The following is a 20,909-nucleotide window of genomic DNA, read 5'->3' as shown; positions in this document are numbered from 1 at the left end:
AATGTAGTGAGTAAAGAATTAGGTTTTTGCAGAGGGGGCTGTAGGGTGGATCCACACAGCCCACTTATCTCCCACACGCCAGAGAACATCAGGCCTGGAAAGGGTCCTCTTTAAGTCAGTTCCCAGGACGTTTGGAAGCTGCAGAGCTTTGAATGAGGGTGAGGGCTGAGTCCTGTCGGCCTAAGATGACTCCAGGCTCTGCTACCTGGCTCGTCCTCAACAGACTGAGAAAACGGCATCTGTTGGCTTGGTGTGAGGCTCTTTCCGTAAAACGCTCTTTATGTGTTCTGGAAACTGACTCCAAATCCAAAATTGACCCTGGGCTGCCAGTCCCACCGGGCCTGGTATCTTCTCTGAGAGTATTGCAATGGACTTTAGCCCAGAACCACCTTCTTCTACCCTGACCTGCATGACTTGGGGTGTGAGAGAAATGAGGAGGCCCTCGCCAAGGTGACCCTCAGAGTTGCTTGTTTTACCTGCACAAGGAAAGGACAGAGCCAGAGGCATTATTCATGAGCAGAAAGGAGACTATATGAAAGACACGTACAGAATCAACACTCAAAACGATGTTGTAAAACCTAAAATGTGGCCCAAAGCAAACACAGGAGCAGCAAAATGGGGTTGTTCCCCATTCTATCCCTTCCCTGAGAAAGTGGCCCTTTTGCAGTAGTAGAAGGTACATTGGAGAGGAAGCCTGAAAGAAGTCACAGAATGAACCATGTGAAGGTCTGGTGTGAGAATGTTGTAGGTGTGGGCCCAGCAGGTGCAAAGGCCCTGAGGCAGGTGTCGGTATGGTGTTCAAGGAAGAGCCAGAGGTCTGTGGAGCTGAAGTGGGGAGAGAATCGTGGGGGAATGAAACAGATTAGAGCAGGACTGAACTCACATCAGATCCTGTGGGTGTGGTGATGAGACTGGCAGATGCTTTGTGGAGGGAGGAAAGACATTGATCTGTAGCTTGAAAAGTGTGAGGGGCCGTGAGGCTTCTGAGTGCAGATGTGTGGCAGGCTCGTAAAAGCATAAGTCCAGCTTTCAGCCAGAGGCCTGGGTGAGACGGAGGCATCCAGAGCCTGGCACAGGACGTTTCAAGTCCAGGGCCTGGCTCGTTTGTATAATCACTGTTGACAATGGCCAAGTATGGAGCCACTTAAATGTCCACCCATAGGAAAACTAATCTCCCACCCAGTGTTAATAGATGGAAATTAACCTTCCAGTTTAAAAAGAAAAAACAAGTAAACCATTGCTTTCACCCACTATGCAGAGGAAAGTCAGAGGAGATGCTGTATTGCTCATCACCAGTGAGTTCATATTAGTTAAGGCCTCTCACAGAAAGCCACCTCCAGTGGCTACAACTGCTCAAGGCCAGAGAACCCCTCAATTCCTTGTTGAGAAGACCATCTGCTATCAAAGAAGCCCAGAGTAGGTAAGTGTGGCCGTGTGAGACAGCATTCCCACATGCAGGCTTCCCATGCAAGCCTGTTCACCAAGTTTCCCATTACTCAGGAAATCTCGGGGAAAGAGCAGCAGAATGTATCCGGAGCTATTCAGGCTGAACACACAGGCTTCTCTCCTACCACCTACATATAGGACATGACTTTCCACAGCCAGGTCAGGGAGTCCCAGATGGTGCCCGAACAGGGATGTTATTGCGATTATAAATTATATAAAGTCTATGCCTCCTGCTGGCAGCCATATGCCCAATTAAAGCATCACATTTTAGCTACTTTTGTGACTCAAACAGGGCAATCTGAACTAATATATATGACTGCATAAGACTGTAGGGAATGAGAGTCATTGGGCGGCAGAGGAAGTTCCAACTGCTGAAAACTAGTAAAAAACAAAATGGTGTGTTAGGATCCAGAAAAGCCTGATTTGTTGGGAGTTTTATCTCCCCATACATCAACAGTCATCTTCCAGGGCTGTTGGCCCTGCTTTCAACTATAATGCACCAGCCCAAAAAAACTTCACTCATTTGTGTCCCTTGTGTGCTGGAGACGGTGGTAGAGGTTTCCATACAACCTAATGAGTTGGGTCAGAGGCCCTTTCACCAGATTTACTACATAAGCCATAGATTCTTGATACCAGACGGACAAATATAGATTCTCTCTCTAAATAGTTCTAGATAAATAAAAAAAAACATGCAAAAAATGTATAGGCATCAATCATCATGTAAAAGACAAATGATAACAGTGAGGAGCTTGACCCATCCCTAGGGTTTAGACAGAAGATTTTCTGAGACCCAGGTGTGACACCTGTCCATCTCCAGGAGCTGTGACTGCAGCCAAGGAATCACTCCAGCACATCAGCCAGGGCCTCTGGACAGGGAGTTAGATATTTAAGTGCCCAAATAAGAACATTCACTCTCAGAATTTCCTGCTAATCTGACTCCTGCATGGCAGAGGCCATTCTTACTAGGTTAAACTTGCTGCCTGGCCCAGGGAAGGAAGAAGGAGAACAGAAGCAACTGGGAGAAGTCCTTCCACCAGATCCTGATTGGAAAGGGGTAATCATGGGGTAGACACATATGGGATGTAGGCAAAGCATGCTCCAAGGTCATGTTCATGACTGGAACTCCCTTCCCTATACACACTGCATCCCAGGAGGCTGGACCTGCCTGTGTGAGGGGGAACGGATCTGTGATGCATAAGAAGCCTGCAAGTTCCTGCCACAGGTGGGTTTGGTTCCCTTCCCCTTGAATCTGAACAGGCTGTGTCTGCTTGGATAGTAAACTATGGCCAAAGTGAAGTTGTGCCTGGCCTTTCAGAGCTCTGGAATCTTCCACTTAGGTATCGTGGAGCCCAGAGCTGCCATGTAAGAAGTCCTACAGCCCTGACAGAGGGGCCCCTTGGAGGGACCCTTAGTCTCCATGGAGAGGGAGAAGGACCCTGCTAGCTTAGCCTTCTAGCTAACCCTGCCAAGATGTGAGGCATGGAAGTGACGCCAACTTGGACATTCTAGAACAGGTCAGGCACCATCCCAAGACACCCAGTGACCCGTTTGGATGCCACATGGAACAGGAGAATTGGCCAGCCCAGCCCTGCCTGGATTCCTGACACTTAATCATATCAAAGGATACTATAGAATGATGGTCATTAAGCTACTAAATGTAGAGTAGTTTGTTGCAGGCGATAGGTCATTGGAACGAAGGGATGAGCATCCCTGACCAAGTATGTCAAAGGGCCCCTCTGCTGGTGGTGCCCCCAAAACAGCGGCACCAGAGAACAGGTTAGCATTTGTCTTGTGCTGGCACCACAAACAGATCCCAGAGGGAGCCTGGCACAGCAACCGCCGGACGTGTGGACCCTGCCCTCATGACTATGAAAGGCGCTGTGAGTGGGAGGTACTCCTGGTCTGTGGCTCTGAAACAAGACAGCAGCCTGTATACTTCCATGGCCCCGAGGCAGCTTGCGTGGGGCTAAACTCCTTCAGGGTCTGGTGTTTTATTGCCTAGACTTGGCTGTACTTAGGAGCACCAGGAGAGCTTTTCAAAAATACAGTTGTCTGGGCCATACTCTCTGAGGCCTGAGCATTGTGATTCTTGAAAGTTCACCCAGGTGATTCTACAGCACAGTTCATTTTGAAAATCACTGACTTAGGAGTCATTAAACGCATCCAAAAAAATTAAAAAGTCTAGAATTGCTTGAAGTTAATTTGGAATGAACAAAAATAATGAACTTCAGCAACGTTAACCCTGGGCTGAAACTGGGAATTCTGTGCCTGGGGAGGAGCCGTCTGCTGCCTCCCCCGCAGTTGCCCCCCAACTTGGTGGGACCTTAGGATGGTTGAAGGGGTTAGCCTCTCTTATGGGTTGAATTATGTCCCCAATAAAAAATTTATTGAATCTTACCTCAGAATGTGACCTATTTGGAAATAGGTTTGTTGCATACGTAACTAAGTTAAGATGAGATCAGGCTGCATTATGGTGGGTCTAATCCAGTATCACTGCTGTCCTTAGAAGAAGATGTCCACATGAAGACAGAGACACACTCAGGGCACAAGGCCACATGAAGACCGAAGATTGGAGTGAGGCAGCCACAAGCCCAGGACGCCAAGGATTACTGGTGTACCATCAGAAGCTGGAAGAGGCAGGAGGGATTCTCCCCTATGGGCTTCAGAGTGAGTGTGGCCCTGCCAGCACATTGACCTCAGATTTCCAGCTTCCAGAACTGTGAGACAATGATTCCTGTTGTTTTAAGGCATCTGGCCTGTGGTATTTGTGCAGTAACCCTAGCAAACTAGTAATACAGCCTCTAACTGGAAGAATGGGCTTGTGTTGAGTTGTCGTAGCCTGCCCTCTCACCCAAGACAAGTACTGCTATTTGCAGATATTGCTTATGTAAAAGCCGCTTCAAGTTCAAGGAGTGGTGGGCTAGATACAGCATGTTAGCAAGGGGTCTTAGGCATGGTCCTCGACTCAAGACCATCCCTGTCCCCTTCTCATCTACCTTCAAAACTTTGTAATGACCCCACCTCTGGCTCAGGAGTGACAATGCCACAATTATAATATAGGATGTTATCTGTATTATGGAACCCCCCCAGACATCCCATTGATGGCTTGTAGGGGAGCTCCAGCGCAGCTGGAGGAGAATAACAGCTAACATTCTCTGTAAGATCTTGTTATCTTCAGTTTGAAGAAAGAAAAGGCAGCCCCATAAAATCACTGCTTACTAACCCAGGGCTGGAAAAGGTCCAGACGGAAAATCACCCTCACACACTTACATGGGAATGCAAATTTTTACAGCCTGTCTGCACAGGACTTGGCAAGGTCCACTGATGTATCAGCCCATCTAAAACACTGTTCCTATGCAAATGCCTCTTTAGGTTGGGCCACGTGACATTGTGGGGAGGAACAAAGGAATCTGCACGTGGGGGCCCCTGGACGTCCATGGACAGATCTCGGCAAATCTACATCATGGATCGGGTAACCTGATCTCTGGGCTGTCTTGAAAATATGTCTAAGATATAGTGCTGGGTGGGGGAACAAAATAGAATGCTAAGATCTCATTTGTATTGAAATTTTAAAAGAAGAAGAAAACATATGTGTATGTATATGGATGAAAAAGTTCTGCAAAGCAAACTAGAAAAATTTAACAGTTGGTACCTGGTGCGAAGGGTGGGAAGAGTAGGGAAACCAGTGGGTCGTGGAGGGAAGTGCTGTTTTGTATTGTTAAAAACCCCACTGTGATCTTTGTCAACGAGCTCTGAATTGGAGTTGTGTGGTGCACCAGTAGCTGCCTGGTATTCAACGGTATTCAGGATCACCCTTAATCAGCCCACCCACCCATGCTCCTTAGTATCTAGTGAATGGGGCTTTGATTTTGTAAGTGATACAAGAGATGGGGTGGTGGCTGTGGAGGGAGAGTCTAGGAGTAAAGGGTCCATGAGGATGGAAAGACCTTAAATGCCTCAGAGTCCCTCCCCCTGCCGGTGTAACTTTGAGGGGCAGAAGGAGACAGCACCTAAACTTCAACATGGGCCTTCAGGGCTGTGCAGTACCGTGAGGCTTCTAGGAGAGACTTGGTGAGCAGTGGACACACAGGAAGCTGGAGCCCGGCAGGAGGCCGGTGGTTTGTCATCTTCCGTGTGTAATGAGGCCATTTCAGAGTATGCGTGGGAGCTGCCCTGAGCAGGGCAGGTGCACCAGGCAGTAGCCGGCTGGATACAGGTGTGTGTTTGGAGCTCACAGATGTCCAGTGTCTCCTAACCCAGTCAGCTGCGCTGCCAAACTGCCTACAAGTCTCAGTTATGGCAAACGATGCTATATGACACATGCTCATTTGGGTAAAGGGGGCTGAGGTGAGAGGAACATCTGTGTCAGCATCTAGTGTCAAGCTTAGCTGTATTCGAATGAGAGATTACAAGTGTCAAGTGTTGCTTACCTCTGCGATTGACAGGGTCCTTGGCTACGTACGCAACATAGTCTGTTGTGTCCTGTCAAAGAAAAATGAGATGTCCCCATCACTGATCACAAACAGAGGCAGCACAGTCAGGTGCACAGACCAGCTCAAGAACAAAATGCCCAATAACAGCCCGGTAACGGGACATTTCTCAAACTGAGCGGTGGGCAGGAATCACCGGGGATCTCGTGAAATGCGGACTCTGACTCAGTGGTCCTGGGCAGGGCCTGAGTGCTGTGTGCACAGCAGCCAGCTCGCACATGGCAAGCTGCTTCTCCAGGCCACACTTTGAGCAGCAAGGATGTGAAGGGCATCTGTCCTCAGCGTGACGGTCACCCGAGGGGCTTTAAAAACACAGATACCAGAGTCCCAACTCCCAGATAACCTGATTTAACTGAATTGGATGTGAGGCCTGGGCATCAAGAATGTTTAAAGCTCTCCCAGATGGTTCCAACATGAACCAAGGCTGAGCATCACTTCTATCAGCTCTGTCCGCAGCAGTGGGCCTCGCCCTTGAGCTGGGGTCAGCATTCCCCACAGGTCTTGTTAGGACACAGATCGCTAAGTCCCGCCCCAGGGCTTCCCATTCGGCACGGCTGGCATGAGGCCCCCAAACATGCATTTTTGACAAGTTTCCAGGTACTGCTGCTGCTGCCGGTCTGGGGGCCACCCTTTGAGAATGACTGGTCTAGAAGAAATTCAGCAGTGAGTGTTCAAAGGGTGGGAGCAAATCTCCCTCATGGGTGGGTGAGATAGGATGGTTCTTTTCTTCTTGGACATAAGTAGTGATTTTAATTCTTTTAAGATGTTTGAAGACCATGAGGTTGATGTAGAAGTTTTATCCCCACACGTGAAACATGAGCCTCCTTGCTTGTCTGCTCAGCCAAGCAGTGCTATGGCCTCAGACGTGGACCAGGCAGTCACGTGGATTTTACTTTCTAAACAGTCAGAGGGAATAATAATTCTCCTAATTCTTGAGAGCAGAAAAGACTGCTCTGCAAAGCTAACATTTTCAACATTCAAAAAAGTCTCAGGGGTGGAGGGCAACTCGTAAACATCTATCCCACTGCTGCAGATATTTCCCAAATGTTGCTGCTTCAAAGGGCTTCAAGGTCATTGATTAGCCTTGCTGTTTTCGGCATCTGAAAGAGTCTCTGTCGTGCATGAGTTCCCTCCTTATTATGCTCTGTGGGTAGAGGAGCCAGCTACTTCTCTCTGTACAGTGCTCCTGAAAAGTCCTCCGATGGGAGAGGGCAAGAGGGAGCGTGCGTGTGGGTGGGAGTGCAATGGTTATTGAGCATCCACTGCAGGGTGGTGGGTGGTGAAGACACATGCCATAGGTCGTCACCCCTGGAACTCACAATGACACAGTAAGACCAAGCAGGGGGAGGAGAGCTCTTCCAGCAACTCTTCACATAACAGGCTGTTATCAGGATCATTCTCCAGCGTGCAGCCTGGCCAGCTCTTTCCTCTTCCCACTCAGTCCACTGCCCGTTGGGATACTCACAGACTGACCTCACAAAGGGAATGGGCAACAATCAAACGAGTCTACCTGGCCTCTGGTCATTTCCATCAAGGAAGATCTGGTCAGACTCTGAAGCTATTGGCAAAAATAAGGAATGTGGCTTGTAATCATAGACCCTCTTCCTAGATTCAGGAGATGTTAATGTCAGAAGGATCCTTAGGGAGTGCTATTGTTTCTTAAACTGAGATCCACAGAACCTAGGGTTGGGCAGGTGTACTGTACTCCCTAGCATTTGAGATGTCACCAGAATTTCCTTTTAATTTTGTGCTTTCACTTCCATGATAGTCTTAAAAATTAAAAATAGCATATTCAGGACCACCTGAATGACCACCATGTCTTCATGTTCTGCACGCTACTTCAGTACCAAGATTTTTAGTTGGGTTTCCAACACTATGGGTACCCAGTTTTTAAAAGAGAGGAAAGAACTGCCAGGCTAGATGCCTTTGCCCCACTAGAAGCAAATTAATGTCACATTTGTACACAGTGATGTACAACTGAAGTGTTTGCTTGAATAGAAGAAATTAGTGGCACGACTGAGTCACCTGGCACCCACGGCAGTAGAGAGGTGCTGACCTCAGAAGATTCTGAATGCACCATGGTGGCCAGCTCTAGAGTCACTCTGGGAGCAGAGATTTAGTTTCAGCAAAACTTTATCAATTTCAGTCAGCTAATGTTACTTTGAAGGTTATTGGTTTAACTATTTATTTAACTTCCAAGTTTGATTGGGGTTTACAGTTCAATAAAAAGTATAACATAAGGAGTCTATACTTATTTTTTTGGTACATATTTGGGTAACAAAATTAATTTGAGTCAATACTAGTGGCATACACAAGGAAATTCTTCTTTTTAAATTCTTACTCCAGTCTGAGAAAGCTAGGGAAGGAGGGCCGGGAAGATGTGAGGTGTCCCTGTCACTCAATATGGAAGCCAGGATATAGATTTTCTGACGCCAATATTGGGTTTTCTTCTGGCACAGTGGGGGAGTGTATTGCTGTTCAAAAGAATGTTCTTGACATCACATAATGAGCACAGGAAGTTCAAAGATCAGGCTGCCAAGTGCCTATTCTGTATTTATCCATCGTTGTTCTTATTTCCCAGGACTTTCTGAGCCTGACCATTATTTTGGCATTCTTTTGGTGGTCTTCTAACATGGCCAATAGTAGTAGATTATAATTACAGTGTGCCTTTTTTTTGTAGGGATTGACAGTGTTTTCCAGTCTGTCTTATTTGACATTTCAAAATACCATTTTCTTACCTGGTAAACTGAGGCACAGAGCAGTAAATGATACAGTTAGCAACAGAACAATGACTAGAACCTGTAATTGTTGGTTTTATTTAAAATACCTACCAATTGTAATAATTACAAACCAATTTGGTATGGGAATTCATGCACAATGTGATATGCACTTGGATTAGTTAAAGTAGAAATGGAAAGTAACCAGGCTTCCTATCCCCTGGTATGGTGACATTTCCTATATCAGAAAAAATCAGAAAGAATATAAAAAGTTATGAATTACTTTAAGGGTCACTGAGTGCTTCCTTTTTTTTTTTTTTTTTTTTTTTTTTTTTTAATGAAGAGGTGGTAGGGAGAATTGAAAATAGTTCACAGACCTGTGTGCATCCTGGAGAACCAAATAATTTTAACACAGGACAATGTATTTGGCTTCCCATTTTACAGATCTCTGCATCTCCACTTATGATATTACCATGAAGATGAGGTTTGAGACAACTTCTTGAAAGGAGCTGTTAATGCAAGTATGCAATGTTTCTGCCTTTTATTTTTTCAAACTAGGACACCTTCCAAATTTAAGAAATAATGGCTCCAAGCATCACACTGGGCAAACAAGTTGACAGCCACTGCAAGTTAATTAGAGCCAGATACAGATATAGGTAGAGGCATAAGTAGATATGTGTGTAGGTGTAGCAGAGGCAGAGAATAGGTGTACATTCATGTGTAGATATAATACTCAGAAATGCACCTATGATGGGTTTGATTATGTAAGACTTCCACTTTCTAAATATACATCTCAATGAGGTCATTCATTTTACAATGAAACATAGAAAAATTAAAGGATTAGAAAGTAAGTAAAGGAAGAAAAGGGAAGGGAAGGGGGAAGAAAGAGGAAACCATCACAGAAGACTTGGAAACAAGACCCTGAGTATGAAAAAGGGCCAAAGCCAGTTGAACCCACTGAATGAGATGGTTAAATGGTGCTCTGGCCATCATTCGACAATTAAGCAGAAGTTTAAGAGCAAAGAACCATCTTCAGAATGGACAAATCTTCTCCCGAAGGTGCCCTTGGCTCCAGGGTCTGAGACAGGAAGACGCCCATGCCCCTCCTTGCAGCTGAGCTCTTCCGGTAGGAGTGATGCTGGGGTGATGCATGTGCGGGCTGCAGGAGCTGGACAAGGGAAGGGCAGGCTGCCAGCTCTCCTGCAGCTGAGACACTCAGTGCCATGATCGCACTGCCTTTTGAAAATGTAGATATTGGGACCAGTAGAGGAAATCACTCCCTTGATATGGCTTTCAGTGTGCCAACAGCAGTTCTACAATCAGGTTACCCAGGTAAAAGGAGCCTGGGAGGAAAGATGTGTGAGGTAAACATGGGGCATGGGGAAGATTCCCTTCCAGGGCTAGAAATAGACAAGGCCTTGGGATAAGGAGTGATATATAAACCGATTACTCAGGCTACGTTGGGTTGGTAAACTTTTACTTAAAATCTGAGCATTACCTACTGATAATTTGGCAAAATATTAAGTCAGCGCAAAAGTAATTGCAGAATAAAAGGTTAAAAATAATTGCAAAAACTGTAATTACTTTTACACTGACTGAATAATACAAAACAACAACAATGATAAAAACACCACGATAAGCTACCATTCTTTTATTATAAAAAGACCACCTAACAGCAAAAGGACATCTTGCCAGGATATAGAACAATTTTTTTTGAGTAAATTTAGCTCCAAAGAAAACTCATTCTGTTGTCCTAGTTTTCAGATGTTTCCCTGGACTGGTAAGAACTTTACTCAGACCAATAAAAACTAACATGGTAACATACTTGAGGGGAGCCTTTTCTCCCCTTCACTGCTAGAAAGGGCTGGTTGTATTTTCTCCCTGCACCTCCTTCCCTCATGACTGATTTCCTGCCTGGGTTTCTTCAAAGGGCTGGACTGTCCACAGTGAACAGCAGCGTGTGTGAGTGTGGCCCTGAGTCCTGCCTCTCCTGACACTGAAACTGAACACTGACATTGAAATCTTGTGTTCCTGACCAAACTGGGAGCAAATACCATTATTATTGTATCTCCTTCATAAAAGAAGCAACGCAAAAACAGAATATTCTCATTCTAGTCTCTATTCTGTCTCTTTCTCTCCACAACTCCTTCCCCGTTGGCTAAACACACCATTAAAAGACTACAGTGTAAATTTGGAGGAAAAATGTCAAGTACAAATATTTATGAGTAAGCCAAACTAAGTAATGCCATAGTCTTCGAGTAGATTTAAAATACAAAAATGAGGGAGGGCCCCAGTGGAGGTCCAACAGAAAAACAGCAGAAAGCAGGGCAGGCAGGCAGGAGACGAGAACACTGGGCAACTCTGAAATGCTGGTGAGCTGTTTCGTTACCTTTTAAGAACGTCAGTGCTTCAAGGATTGTTAACAGCTCTTGGCTAATGAAATGAAAATTAATGATAGTCAAGCATTGCTTATGAAATCAAGAGGGAAAAATAGTTGGTGTCATAGTAAACTTTCTTGATTATGTCAAGAGGCACACATTGGAAGCAGGGCCCCTTCTCAGCAATTCCCCACAAGTGCAAGAGAAACCAAAGCCCAGGGCACTTACCGGGTCCCCCCCTGAGGCGAAGGAGATGGACTGCATGTGGTGATTCGCTATAATCTGCAAAATCCAAAACAAGAAACAAGATGTATTGTTATTGCCCTTCCTGTCTTGGAAAACCAACTGTTGGCAGGCAATACACATCAACAAGGTTTCCCCAAATGGTAAGATTGGTACTCAATCAAAATAACAATTATGAAAGTAATAACAACAGATAACCTTTAATGAACTTTCACAACATGTTAGCTGCTCATCTAGCAGCTTTGCCAGAGTTAGTTTACTTAATAAGTTTTACAGAAGCTTTGTGATGTAGGGACTACTGTAACCACATTTCGCAGATGGGGAGCCTGAGGCCCAGAGAGGCCCAGTGGCATGCTCAAAGTACTACAGCAGAGCTGTGACTGAACACAGAAGGGCTTAACAGCCATGCCTCTTTGAGAAGGAAAATGTCTCACCCCCACACTAAAACATTTCAACTGTGCAGTGTCTGTTCCCAGAGACATTTGGGATCTTCAATACAGACCCCATAGCGGTAGTGGAGGGAAGTGTGTCTGTCCCCCACTTCATCCCATTTGTGTCATGCGCACATAAATTGGAAAGCCTGCATCCAAGATCAAAATCGATGCCATCTCTGGCATTCTTGTAATTTATCAATTTAAAAACCAGCAAGGACATTCCAAGTTCATTTTAAAAGGGGAAATTTCCATTAGCATTATAAACTTCAGGGTACAGTGGAATTTAGTAGACACAGTAAATTAGAAGCTGCCCTAAATTTAAAAACAGACATAAGTCTTCCATGCTACTTTTATCTTTTTAAAAACGCTGAAACGACATTGAAGTAAATTTCCGGGGGTGGAAACAGCACTCTTGTCTCCTTCCCAACATTACCAGGTTTATTTTTGCTCAGCCCCCTCAGGCCCTCACTGGTGGGCAGTCAGGATTTACAGAGCCATAATCCTAACATCCAAGGGATTTTTCCAACCATGCTCCTATAAAACTCAAAGCAAAACTATAAGTGAATTGTAAGATTTAAAAAAAGGGGGGGGGGGGTATTTTTAAATGTCTACTTCAGTTGTTAGGACTTGTAAAACTACTCAGGATCTAGAAAAACCTGAGCATATAGTAGTTACATTTTTGGGAAATCAAGTTACACATGGATTTTTAACTGCAGAGGTCAGAACCCCCAGCTCCAGCATCGTTCAAGGGTCAACCGTACATAAATAAAAGCAATGAGTCCAGCTCCGTGGCCTATGCCCAAGCCCAGATGGATCAAACAAATAGTTGCCTTTTGAAGTTCTCTGGAATCCTGCCTTTCTTGTCCAGGGGCAATGGGCTCCTGGGAGAGCAATGAGGACAGAGCAGCCCCCAAATGATGATAAACTATGACATCTAAAATTAAGTTTTGCTTATTTAATTTTTTCCCTCTTTAATTTTTACTTACAAAACAGTTCTAAAACTGGGGTTTGGAAATCAACATGGACACTAAGATTTAAGGAAAAAATGGAAATTATATTTGTTCAACGCAATGCACAACAATTACTGTGTGATTCTGTGTTATCCCTTTGGCGAAGAGAAATTGAAAGGACAGCAAGGAAATTAGAGCTAATTAACTGAAAGCATGTGTTTTTTATCTGAGAGTGTTTCATCTTTTTCTACTCCTTGAGAGCTCTGCAGATGGGAGCAGGCATTCCCTTGCTGCTGTCTCTCTGTATTGAGAATGGAGTGTCCACTTGGCTTATTCTCAGTTTGCTACAGTCAAGCCCTAACTAAACTCAGCCAGACAGGAGAGCCAGAGAGATGTGAGCTTTGGCTCTCTTCAAACCTTCCTCAGACTGTGATCACGATGTCCAAGCTGGCATCTGCTCAGACTCATGCCCATCCACCTAAACCAAGGGCAGGACAACAAGAGCTGAACACACCCAACCAGCTTCAATCCCAGGATGGAGAGGGCCCGTCATGGTGGCCTCATCCTTTCTACTGTTTCTGACGTGGGAAATTAGGTAAAAGGGGAATTAAGTAAAAGGGGAATTTTGAAGTGGGGAATTAGGTAAAAGGGAAATTAAGGGATAAGATCCCACAGAATTGAGGACCATGGTTTGAGGATTCCTGAAAATAAAAGGTGCAATGGACACATAGAATAAGAATGGATGTGGGCAATATGAGTGCAGAGCTGAGGGGACCAACCTCTGTAAGCCATCACGGGTAACTTGACTTGAGTCAGCTGCAGACTTGAGGCAGCTCCAGAGAGAGGTTGAGCCTATTGAAGTTTCTTAATCTACCACCTAAATGACAAGTTAACCCATCCCTTAGAAGGGCCAATGAGAAAAGACAAGGGATCACCCATCACTTGAGTTAGAACAAAGGAATGGAATGACAAGTGGCATCCAGCATGTCAAAACAAAGCCCAGACATTCCCTCTTGTTTCTAGAAATTCTGGATCTAGAATTTATTTCAACATCTCAGATGTGGAGGGTGGGACAGAGAACTAAATATAGGTGGAGATGCTGCTTGCCTACCTGGGGAATTTGGAAATCAGTAACTATGAATATGTATAGCAACATAAATGTATCCCTGGGCATCCTTGGTGACATACTGCCAGAGTCAGAAAGTGTGTCATCCAAAGGTGTGTGGGTCGCCCATTGTGCAGTATGCGTACATATGATTTCCAACTCACTCTGCCAGCAATGGAGGCCCAGGCTGAGCAGAGCAGGTGAAGGCACATTATGGTTACAAGCATTTTTACCTATTGGTACACAGGGCAGCTGCTCAAATACACACTTGAACCATTATGTTGAACAATTACCTCTAATTGTTCTTGACAAAATCCCTTGGGAAGAGGCATTTTTCCCTGGGCAAGCTCTGAATCAGGTCAAATAAAAACAGCCTTGGGAGTAAGGTCTTCTAGGGAATGACCACACAGGTCATATAATGATATCATATAACCATTTTTCCAACAGAAGGAACTAACCACCAGAGAAACCTAAAAGATAGACACTACAGAGGAGCCCAACCATCCTAACCAGAATTTGCCTCAATAAACATCATTGCAGTGCTGCCATGGTCAGCAACCAACACCTTCCACACTGGGAATGCCACAGATACACCACATCACATCAACCCTATCACACTATCAACTGTGAGAGGCTCCAAAATAATGGCCCACCAAGAAAGAAAAAATCCTGTCAATTAAATCATGACATGCCATTCATTTGAAAGATGATAAAATGTGAAAATAAAATGTGGGCTGTAGAACGAATGGAATATGGTATTAAAAAAAAGACAAGGGCAAGGACATTAAGAGGAGACTTTTGCACATGCACATACATAAGTAAACCAATGACTTCATGCATTATCCTCAGAAAACGGCAATTTGTTGCAGAATTAAAGAGAGTCAAGTCCACCTATCATCCAGTTGGTGACCCTCAGAAGTGGCCAAAGTTTGCAGACTCATGACAGTTTCACAGAAATGTGCTCCACACAGACCTGGTAAAGTTGGAAGTGGGAAGCCCTATGACATACCCACCGTGGGGGGGCCTTGGACAGAGCAGCGGCCTGAGAGCCTACAGACCTGTTTCGAGTCCGGCGTCCGCAGGTTCAGGCTGGCAGTGGATATGGTCAGGGAGATGCTCATCCCCGCAAACTGGAGGTTGCTCTTGCCCAAGATGCTGGACAGCATCTTGCTTGGAGGCTGTGAAATCAAGCAGCAGTATTTTAGCTTTTGATTCACGGGAGGCCATACTGCCGACGCCTCTATGTTGTTCCTATTTGCCACATCCCCAGACCTCCACCTTCCCACTCTCATTAGGCACATGAAGAAAATTGTTCCACGAATGAACTAGGAGGGTTGGGATCCAACACTATCACAATGATTCTAGAATGTGCAATATGCGAATTGTAAAACAGCTACTATGCACACACTGAGATGAGGGAAAGGCAGAGACATCAGTATCCCAGGCAGCTCATGTTGGGATACGTCTCATGGGTGACTTGTAGGGCTGGGGAAAGCACCACAGGCCAGAGCGTGCAGCTTTGCAGACACAGACACCAGTTTCATCACACCCAGTCATACTACTAGTCAGGGCCAGACTACACCATCCAACTCAGGGGCTTATGGGCAATCCAGGTGGTCATGAGCACACTCATTGCTGAAAGAATAGAACACACATGCTTTGGCCAACACATCCTCCAGGTCAGAGCTCACACGGATGGTCCAATTAGAATTCAGTGGGTCTGGAGATAGCACAAGGATGGACAGACTCAGTTCGGCTCTAACTGATACATCCATCAGCCCATCAGAAATGTCCTTGACACATTTCTGTGGAATGGGGGAGAGGGACCATATGAGCTGTGTTCTCCAGCCAAGCACATTCTCCCTAGGACTGTGCATGGGCACTGCCAACACTTGTCTCTGTCCATTGCTAAACATCCCACCTTCTCTTCAGATTAGAGCATGCCCTCTTTAATATGCCATTTAACACTAGTTCTTAACCAGGCAGGCACTGCTTGTGAGTCTCCTGTCAGAGCTATTTAAAGATAGAGTTGCTTGGGTCCTGAGTAAGTGTACCTGGGTGGGGCCCAGAAGCCAGCATCATTTTCACCTTCTCACCCAGAGCAGCAGGAGGTAGCCCAAGACTTGCTGGTTGGGCGCCACTTGGCTCTGAAAGAGGATGTTCCCTGTCTGTTCTCAGATACCTTCCTAGTTCCCGTATTCAAGATGCTGGAGGTTTGCTTGGCTTTTTATATCCCCTATGGGCTGACTAGAACATAGGCTAGCACATCTAAGCCTTCATCCAAAGTTGTCTGCCGGAAATTCAGTTGCCTTGTGGGTCACGAATGTCCCCAAGCTATGAAGACAGAACTGACCCACAGCCCTGGGACCAGCAGAGGCAAGCACAGAGCCTGCCCCAAAACCTCAGCCACAGGACAGATTCAGAGATACTCTCCCACATTCAGTCCAGGCACACAAAAGTCCTGATGGTGAATATTTAATTCTGTATTTACTAGACATTAAGAAAAGAATTTTTCTGAGCTTTCTCTTAATGTAGTTTTGTTTTTGCCTTCTGGTTCAAACACCTCAGGATGAAAAGATCAAGTCAGTCATTGAACACACAGACCCTGGAGCCAAGCGGTCACGGCTGGAGCTCAGCTCCACAACCCATTTTAGAGATATCATGTTAGAGCCTGAAATTGCCCATGCTGGAAGTACTTACACCATGGAAGCACACACACTACACATTTAGTGCTTCTTAGTGCTTCTTAGTGCCCCATCCCCAAAGGACAGTTGTTAAACTTTTACCAGCACACAACTGGGGATGTGCGTCTACCTCAGAGAATCGTTCTAATGCAGCGAATTAATGATTCTAAAGGCTTAACAGAATGCCTGGCCCTGTTTTACATGTTTATTGTCATCATCATCTTTAGGTTTAGGCCCACGGTGAGTAACCAGGCTGTTTGCTTTGAGTTGGCAGTGACAGCTAACTGTCCTCGTCAACCACATGGCAGAGCGAGGGAATCTAAACTTTCTGTTTCTTTTTTTTTTTAATTAAAGTTTATTGGGGTGATAATTGTTAGTAAAGTTACATAGATTTCAGGTGAACAATTCTGTATTACATCATCTATAAATCCCGTTGTGTGTTCACCACCCAGAGTCAGTTCTCCTTCCATCACCATATATTTGATCCCCTTTACCCTCATCTACCACCCCCCTCCCCCCTTACCCTCTGGTAATAAACTTTCTGTTTTTAAAAGTGACAAGAGCCACTGCAAGTTACCCCCTTTAAACTAAGGAATGCCTTTTTGTTCCCCCATCCCTAATTTAAAAAGTGACAAGAGCCAGGCCATGGGAAGAGGTATTAAACAATTGTATGTGATTAAAGATGCTGAGTGGTGACAGAAGAGGGAGGAAGTAGAGGGGGAGACACATGCAGAGCCGGGAGGACAGTACCTTTCTCTTCCTGAAGGCCCCCTTGGCTCCAGGGACAGCTTCACAAACACGGCTGATGGCCTCCCTTAAGAGGACAGGAAGAGGACATGTCAGTCAAGATTCCATAACCCAGAGATTCTACAGGTTCACGTCCCCAGGGAAAATAACTGCCTGTGTATTCCAGCATAGGAACTAGACCTGCCAGTTCGGGAGTCATCTGATTTCTCCTTTCAATACAAAACTAAGCAAAACACAAAGAAGTCATGTTGACTCTGACGGGCAGTATCCTAGTTCTTTCTGGGGGTGGCTGTACCCTAATGGTGTACTATGTGGCAATGCCACACGTTGTTTTTGTTCTTGTTTTGTATTTAGGTTTGGTTAAAATTCCGTTTCAGAGACTCAGTACCCTGAAATGTACTCTCCCGGATGTTCAGCCATGGTGATGGGCATAGCACAAGGCCCGCTCTTAATAAGTACTGCCATTGATCAAGATCCTTCTGAGATGAGTCAGAATGTGATTAAAAGAAGAGTGGTCCTCTGAGTGTTATTCCCACTGACAAGAGAAAAATTCTGAGATGTCCTAAATTAAATTCGACAGGAAGATGGGAGAAACAGGTAAGAGGCTAGTCAGTTAACAGCCCTGAGCTAAACTCAGCAAAAGACTGCTCACGTTCCTGACTGTGTATTGAAACATTGGATCAATTTTGGCAATTATTTCAGCTCTTATCTAGAAAGACAAGCCCACCACCAGATGCCACCTCATCCTGCTTACACATGAACTTTCCAGCCTGTTGCCCACAACCCATCCAGAAGCAGCAAATACCACTTCCTGACAGACTCTGCGCCTCTCCCAGAATTTTCCCGCCCTGCTTTTTCCCACCCTCTTTATCTGCAGCCAATATAAATTCTTTCAAAACAACTTACATCTTTTTTCCCCAAAACATAACTTATAAAAGAGCCTATCATCATCAGAAATGCGGACATGTTTGTTTTCTCCATCTATCCTGCTGCTGCTGGTTCAGACTGCAGACTCCAGGACTTTGGTCCTTTTCGTGGCTAGAATATGGCCCAATAAACCTTTTATTTTAGAAAAACTCCCATCCTCAGATGTTTTTGTTTAACACCAGCTTCTGTAGTTAGTAAATATCTTAAAATCAAGAGGGTGTTAAGGGGAAGAACTCCAGGGGTTTGCAAATGAGACAGAAATGAGGGTCTGTGCAGGGAAGTTCCATGGATCAGGCATTCATTGAGCAGCTACTGTGTGCCAGGCACCGTTCTGAGGGAGGCAAGGAGTGTCCTAGGTACTGAGGGGGCCTGACAGGAGGACCAGTTGCAAAGAGTCTGACCTCCAGGTCTGCACAGGGCAGGAGAGCACAGAGCAGAGGGGACAATGTGCAAAAGTGAGACCAGATGTGGTCCAGATGCTGGAGGCTGGGGCCTGCGGTGGGGAGGATATGGCTAAGATAGTCACTTGAGCGCAAACAAAGCTCAATTTTGTGAGTCAGCCTCAGTGAGAAATGATGGCAGATCCACTGAATGTGGCTCCAAAGTCAGGAGCTCAGAAAAGAGCTGGGTGTACCTCTCAACTCCCACACGGAGAAAGAGAACACGGAAAAACATAAACAGGGATTTAGAGACGTGCTAAATGATAAAGAAGATAATGTGTCTCCGAAACATTCCACAATACTTCTTGAAATTATTTTCTATCATCTAGAAAAATAATTGTCATCACAATACAACGCTTTTAAGAAAAATATGACCTTGTCAAATTAGGTAAGAAACTATTAAGAGAAGCTTTATGTCTGCCATTAAATTCATTATAGAGAGTAGAGAAAAAAATACTATTCTAAAAGTTCAGACTCCATGAAAACTGTAGACTATGAATCACCATGACTCAGAAAAAGTTTATTTAAAAGAAATAAATGTTTTTGATGTTTGTGCTTAGTCATTTATTTTATAATAATAGCCTCACTGTGGTTCTATCAAAATTATCACCCAAAGTACTTTCTAAAAGTAAATTCCTTATTGAAGAAGGTCAAGTTGTCTCTTTAAACAGCTATATAAGCCCCTGTATCTATATTTTATGTTTAATTTTTTAAAAGTGTGATGCATCTCTGCACTGTGTTTGTTATATTAAGTGATATATTTACCTGAACAAAGCAGCTAAATCTATGATGGTCCCAGCAGGCTAGGAAAACATTTTATGGTGGAAAGTCTCCAGTAAGTCATTACTTAGCTACCACTAATAAGCCTCAGATTTATTTTCCCTTCCACTGACATAGAAGATTAGGGGGGAAAAAATCAGTCTGAATGACAGTTTTAAAAAAGAAAATGTCAACTGTCTAACCTACAATATAGGCTAGATGCCATCAAAGGTCTCATCCAGTCAGGCCACCACAGAGCTTGGGCAGCAGGCTTGTTAGCTCTCTGTCACTTCTGGGAAAACGCTCTCCCTTCCTCACTGGCATAAATTTGTATCGCACATATGATAGCATGTGTGTGTGAATTCTCATTTCAACCAGGTCGACAGTATTTCTGTTTGAAAAAAAAAATGACATAACTATTAATAACTGCAATGTTTAGATGAATGAAATTAGTACCTTTAACTCCAAAGTCTAATTTTAAATGTAACAGTTCTTCTTGTCCCTCATTACTGTTTAGCACCCTGCATTTTGGTGAGCAGTACTGTTTCAGTTTGTTAATTTAGCAACAATTATTTAGCTTCATGTAGTTCCATCTAATCCCAGTGTGAACCTCAGGTAGCAATTGTGCTGTGTTTTTAATAATAGAGATAGTTTCTTAATATTCTGTTCAGTACAACCTCACTCCGGTAAGCCAACCCATGACCTCAGAGCTCAGTGAAAAGGAAAATGGAATCTTTGGCACCTCCACAGTTATCTGAAAGTAACCTCAAATGCCAACCCCCACTTTTTCATGATTTCACCATCTTCTCCTATTCTGTCTAAAATTTTTATCATTAGAGCCAGTATCCTTCATATTTCATAACCTTTTCTTTGGAGAGTAGGAGTTTTGAACGGGATCCTTTGAAATCATGCAGCACCATCTTTCTCCCTATTCATCCATCTCATTGCTGCCCACCCTGCTGTCTACACACACACACACACACACACACACACACACACACACACACACTTTACAGAGTTAAACAATCTTTTTAAAAAGGACATCTAGGTGATTTCTGCACTCATGGGATTGTATTCTGGTAGGGGGAAGGGCAACAAGCAAATATATATAACAGCAACTTGTGATCAACTTCACGAACAAACAAAAAAGAGAGATATGTGGTGAAGGGTAGCAGAATATGTCACCCCAAATAGGACACTTTGGCATAAGGGTTATTTTGAGTTGAAGGCAATTGAGACAAAGCAGATACAAGAAATGCTCTCTGCCCTCCCCTGTTTGCCTAAAAGCAGGACATAAATTTATAAAGGTGTCCCTCCTCCTCTCTCTACCAGGAAGGACAGAAGTTAATCACTGGAGACAACTCTAGACCCTGATCAGCCCTGAGACACAGCAGAGGAATCTGCAGGACCAATAGTGCCACTAGCCCTCATCTTCCGTTTGTTCCCCTGTACATTTACCTTGTCACAATTTGCTACACCTAGAAACTCAAAGCCCTTTTCCTGTATCTTGTCACTTCTGTACAGATATAGTGCTCTTTGGTTAAGATGGCCTATATAAGTGTAAGTTCTAAGCATTTCATTTAGTTTCC

The 20,909-nt window shown here is 44.6% G+C and overlaps 1 protein-coding gene across 2 annotated transcripts in view; it reads right to left on the bottom strand.

Moving 5' to 3' along the window:
• Positions 1-20,909, bottom strand: part of SHC3 (SHC adaptor protein 3) — a 249,842-nt gene that overhangs the window by 70,757 nt on the left and 158,176 nt on the right. For both annotated transcript variants that reach the window (XM_019713789.2, XM_074330218.1), the window contains exons 4-7: positions 17,198-17,261; positions 14,822-14,941; positions 11,260-11,313; positions 5,877-5,928 (exon numbers count right to left, since the gene is read on the bottom strand). In XM_019713789.2, the coding sequence (XP_019569348.2) occupies positions 5,877-5,928; positions 11,260-11,313; positions 14,822-14,941; positions 17,198-17,261 (290 nt within the window). The remainder of the gene's footprint in view (positions 1-5,876; positions 5,929-11,259; positions 11,314-14,821; positions 14,942-17,197; positions 17,262-20,909) is intronic.

The sequence above is a fragment of the Rhinolophus sinicus genome, linkage group LG04 (genome assembly GCF_036562045.2).
Source record: "Rhinolophus sinicus isolate RSC01 linkage group LG04, ASM3656204v1, whole genome shotgun sequence".
In the NCBI taxonomy this organism is placed as follows: Eukaryota; Metazoa; Chordata; class Mammalia; order Chiroptera; family Rhinolophidae; genus Rhinolophus; species Rhinolophus sinicus.
This window is presented reverse-complemented; position numbering and strand designations above follow the sequence as displayed.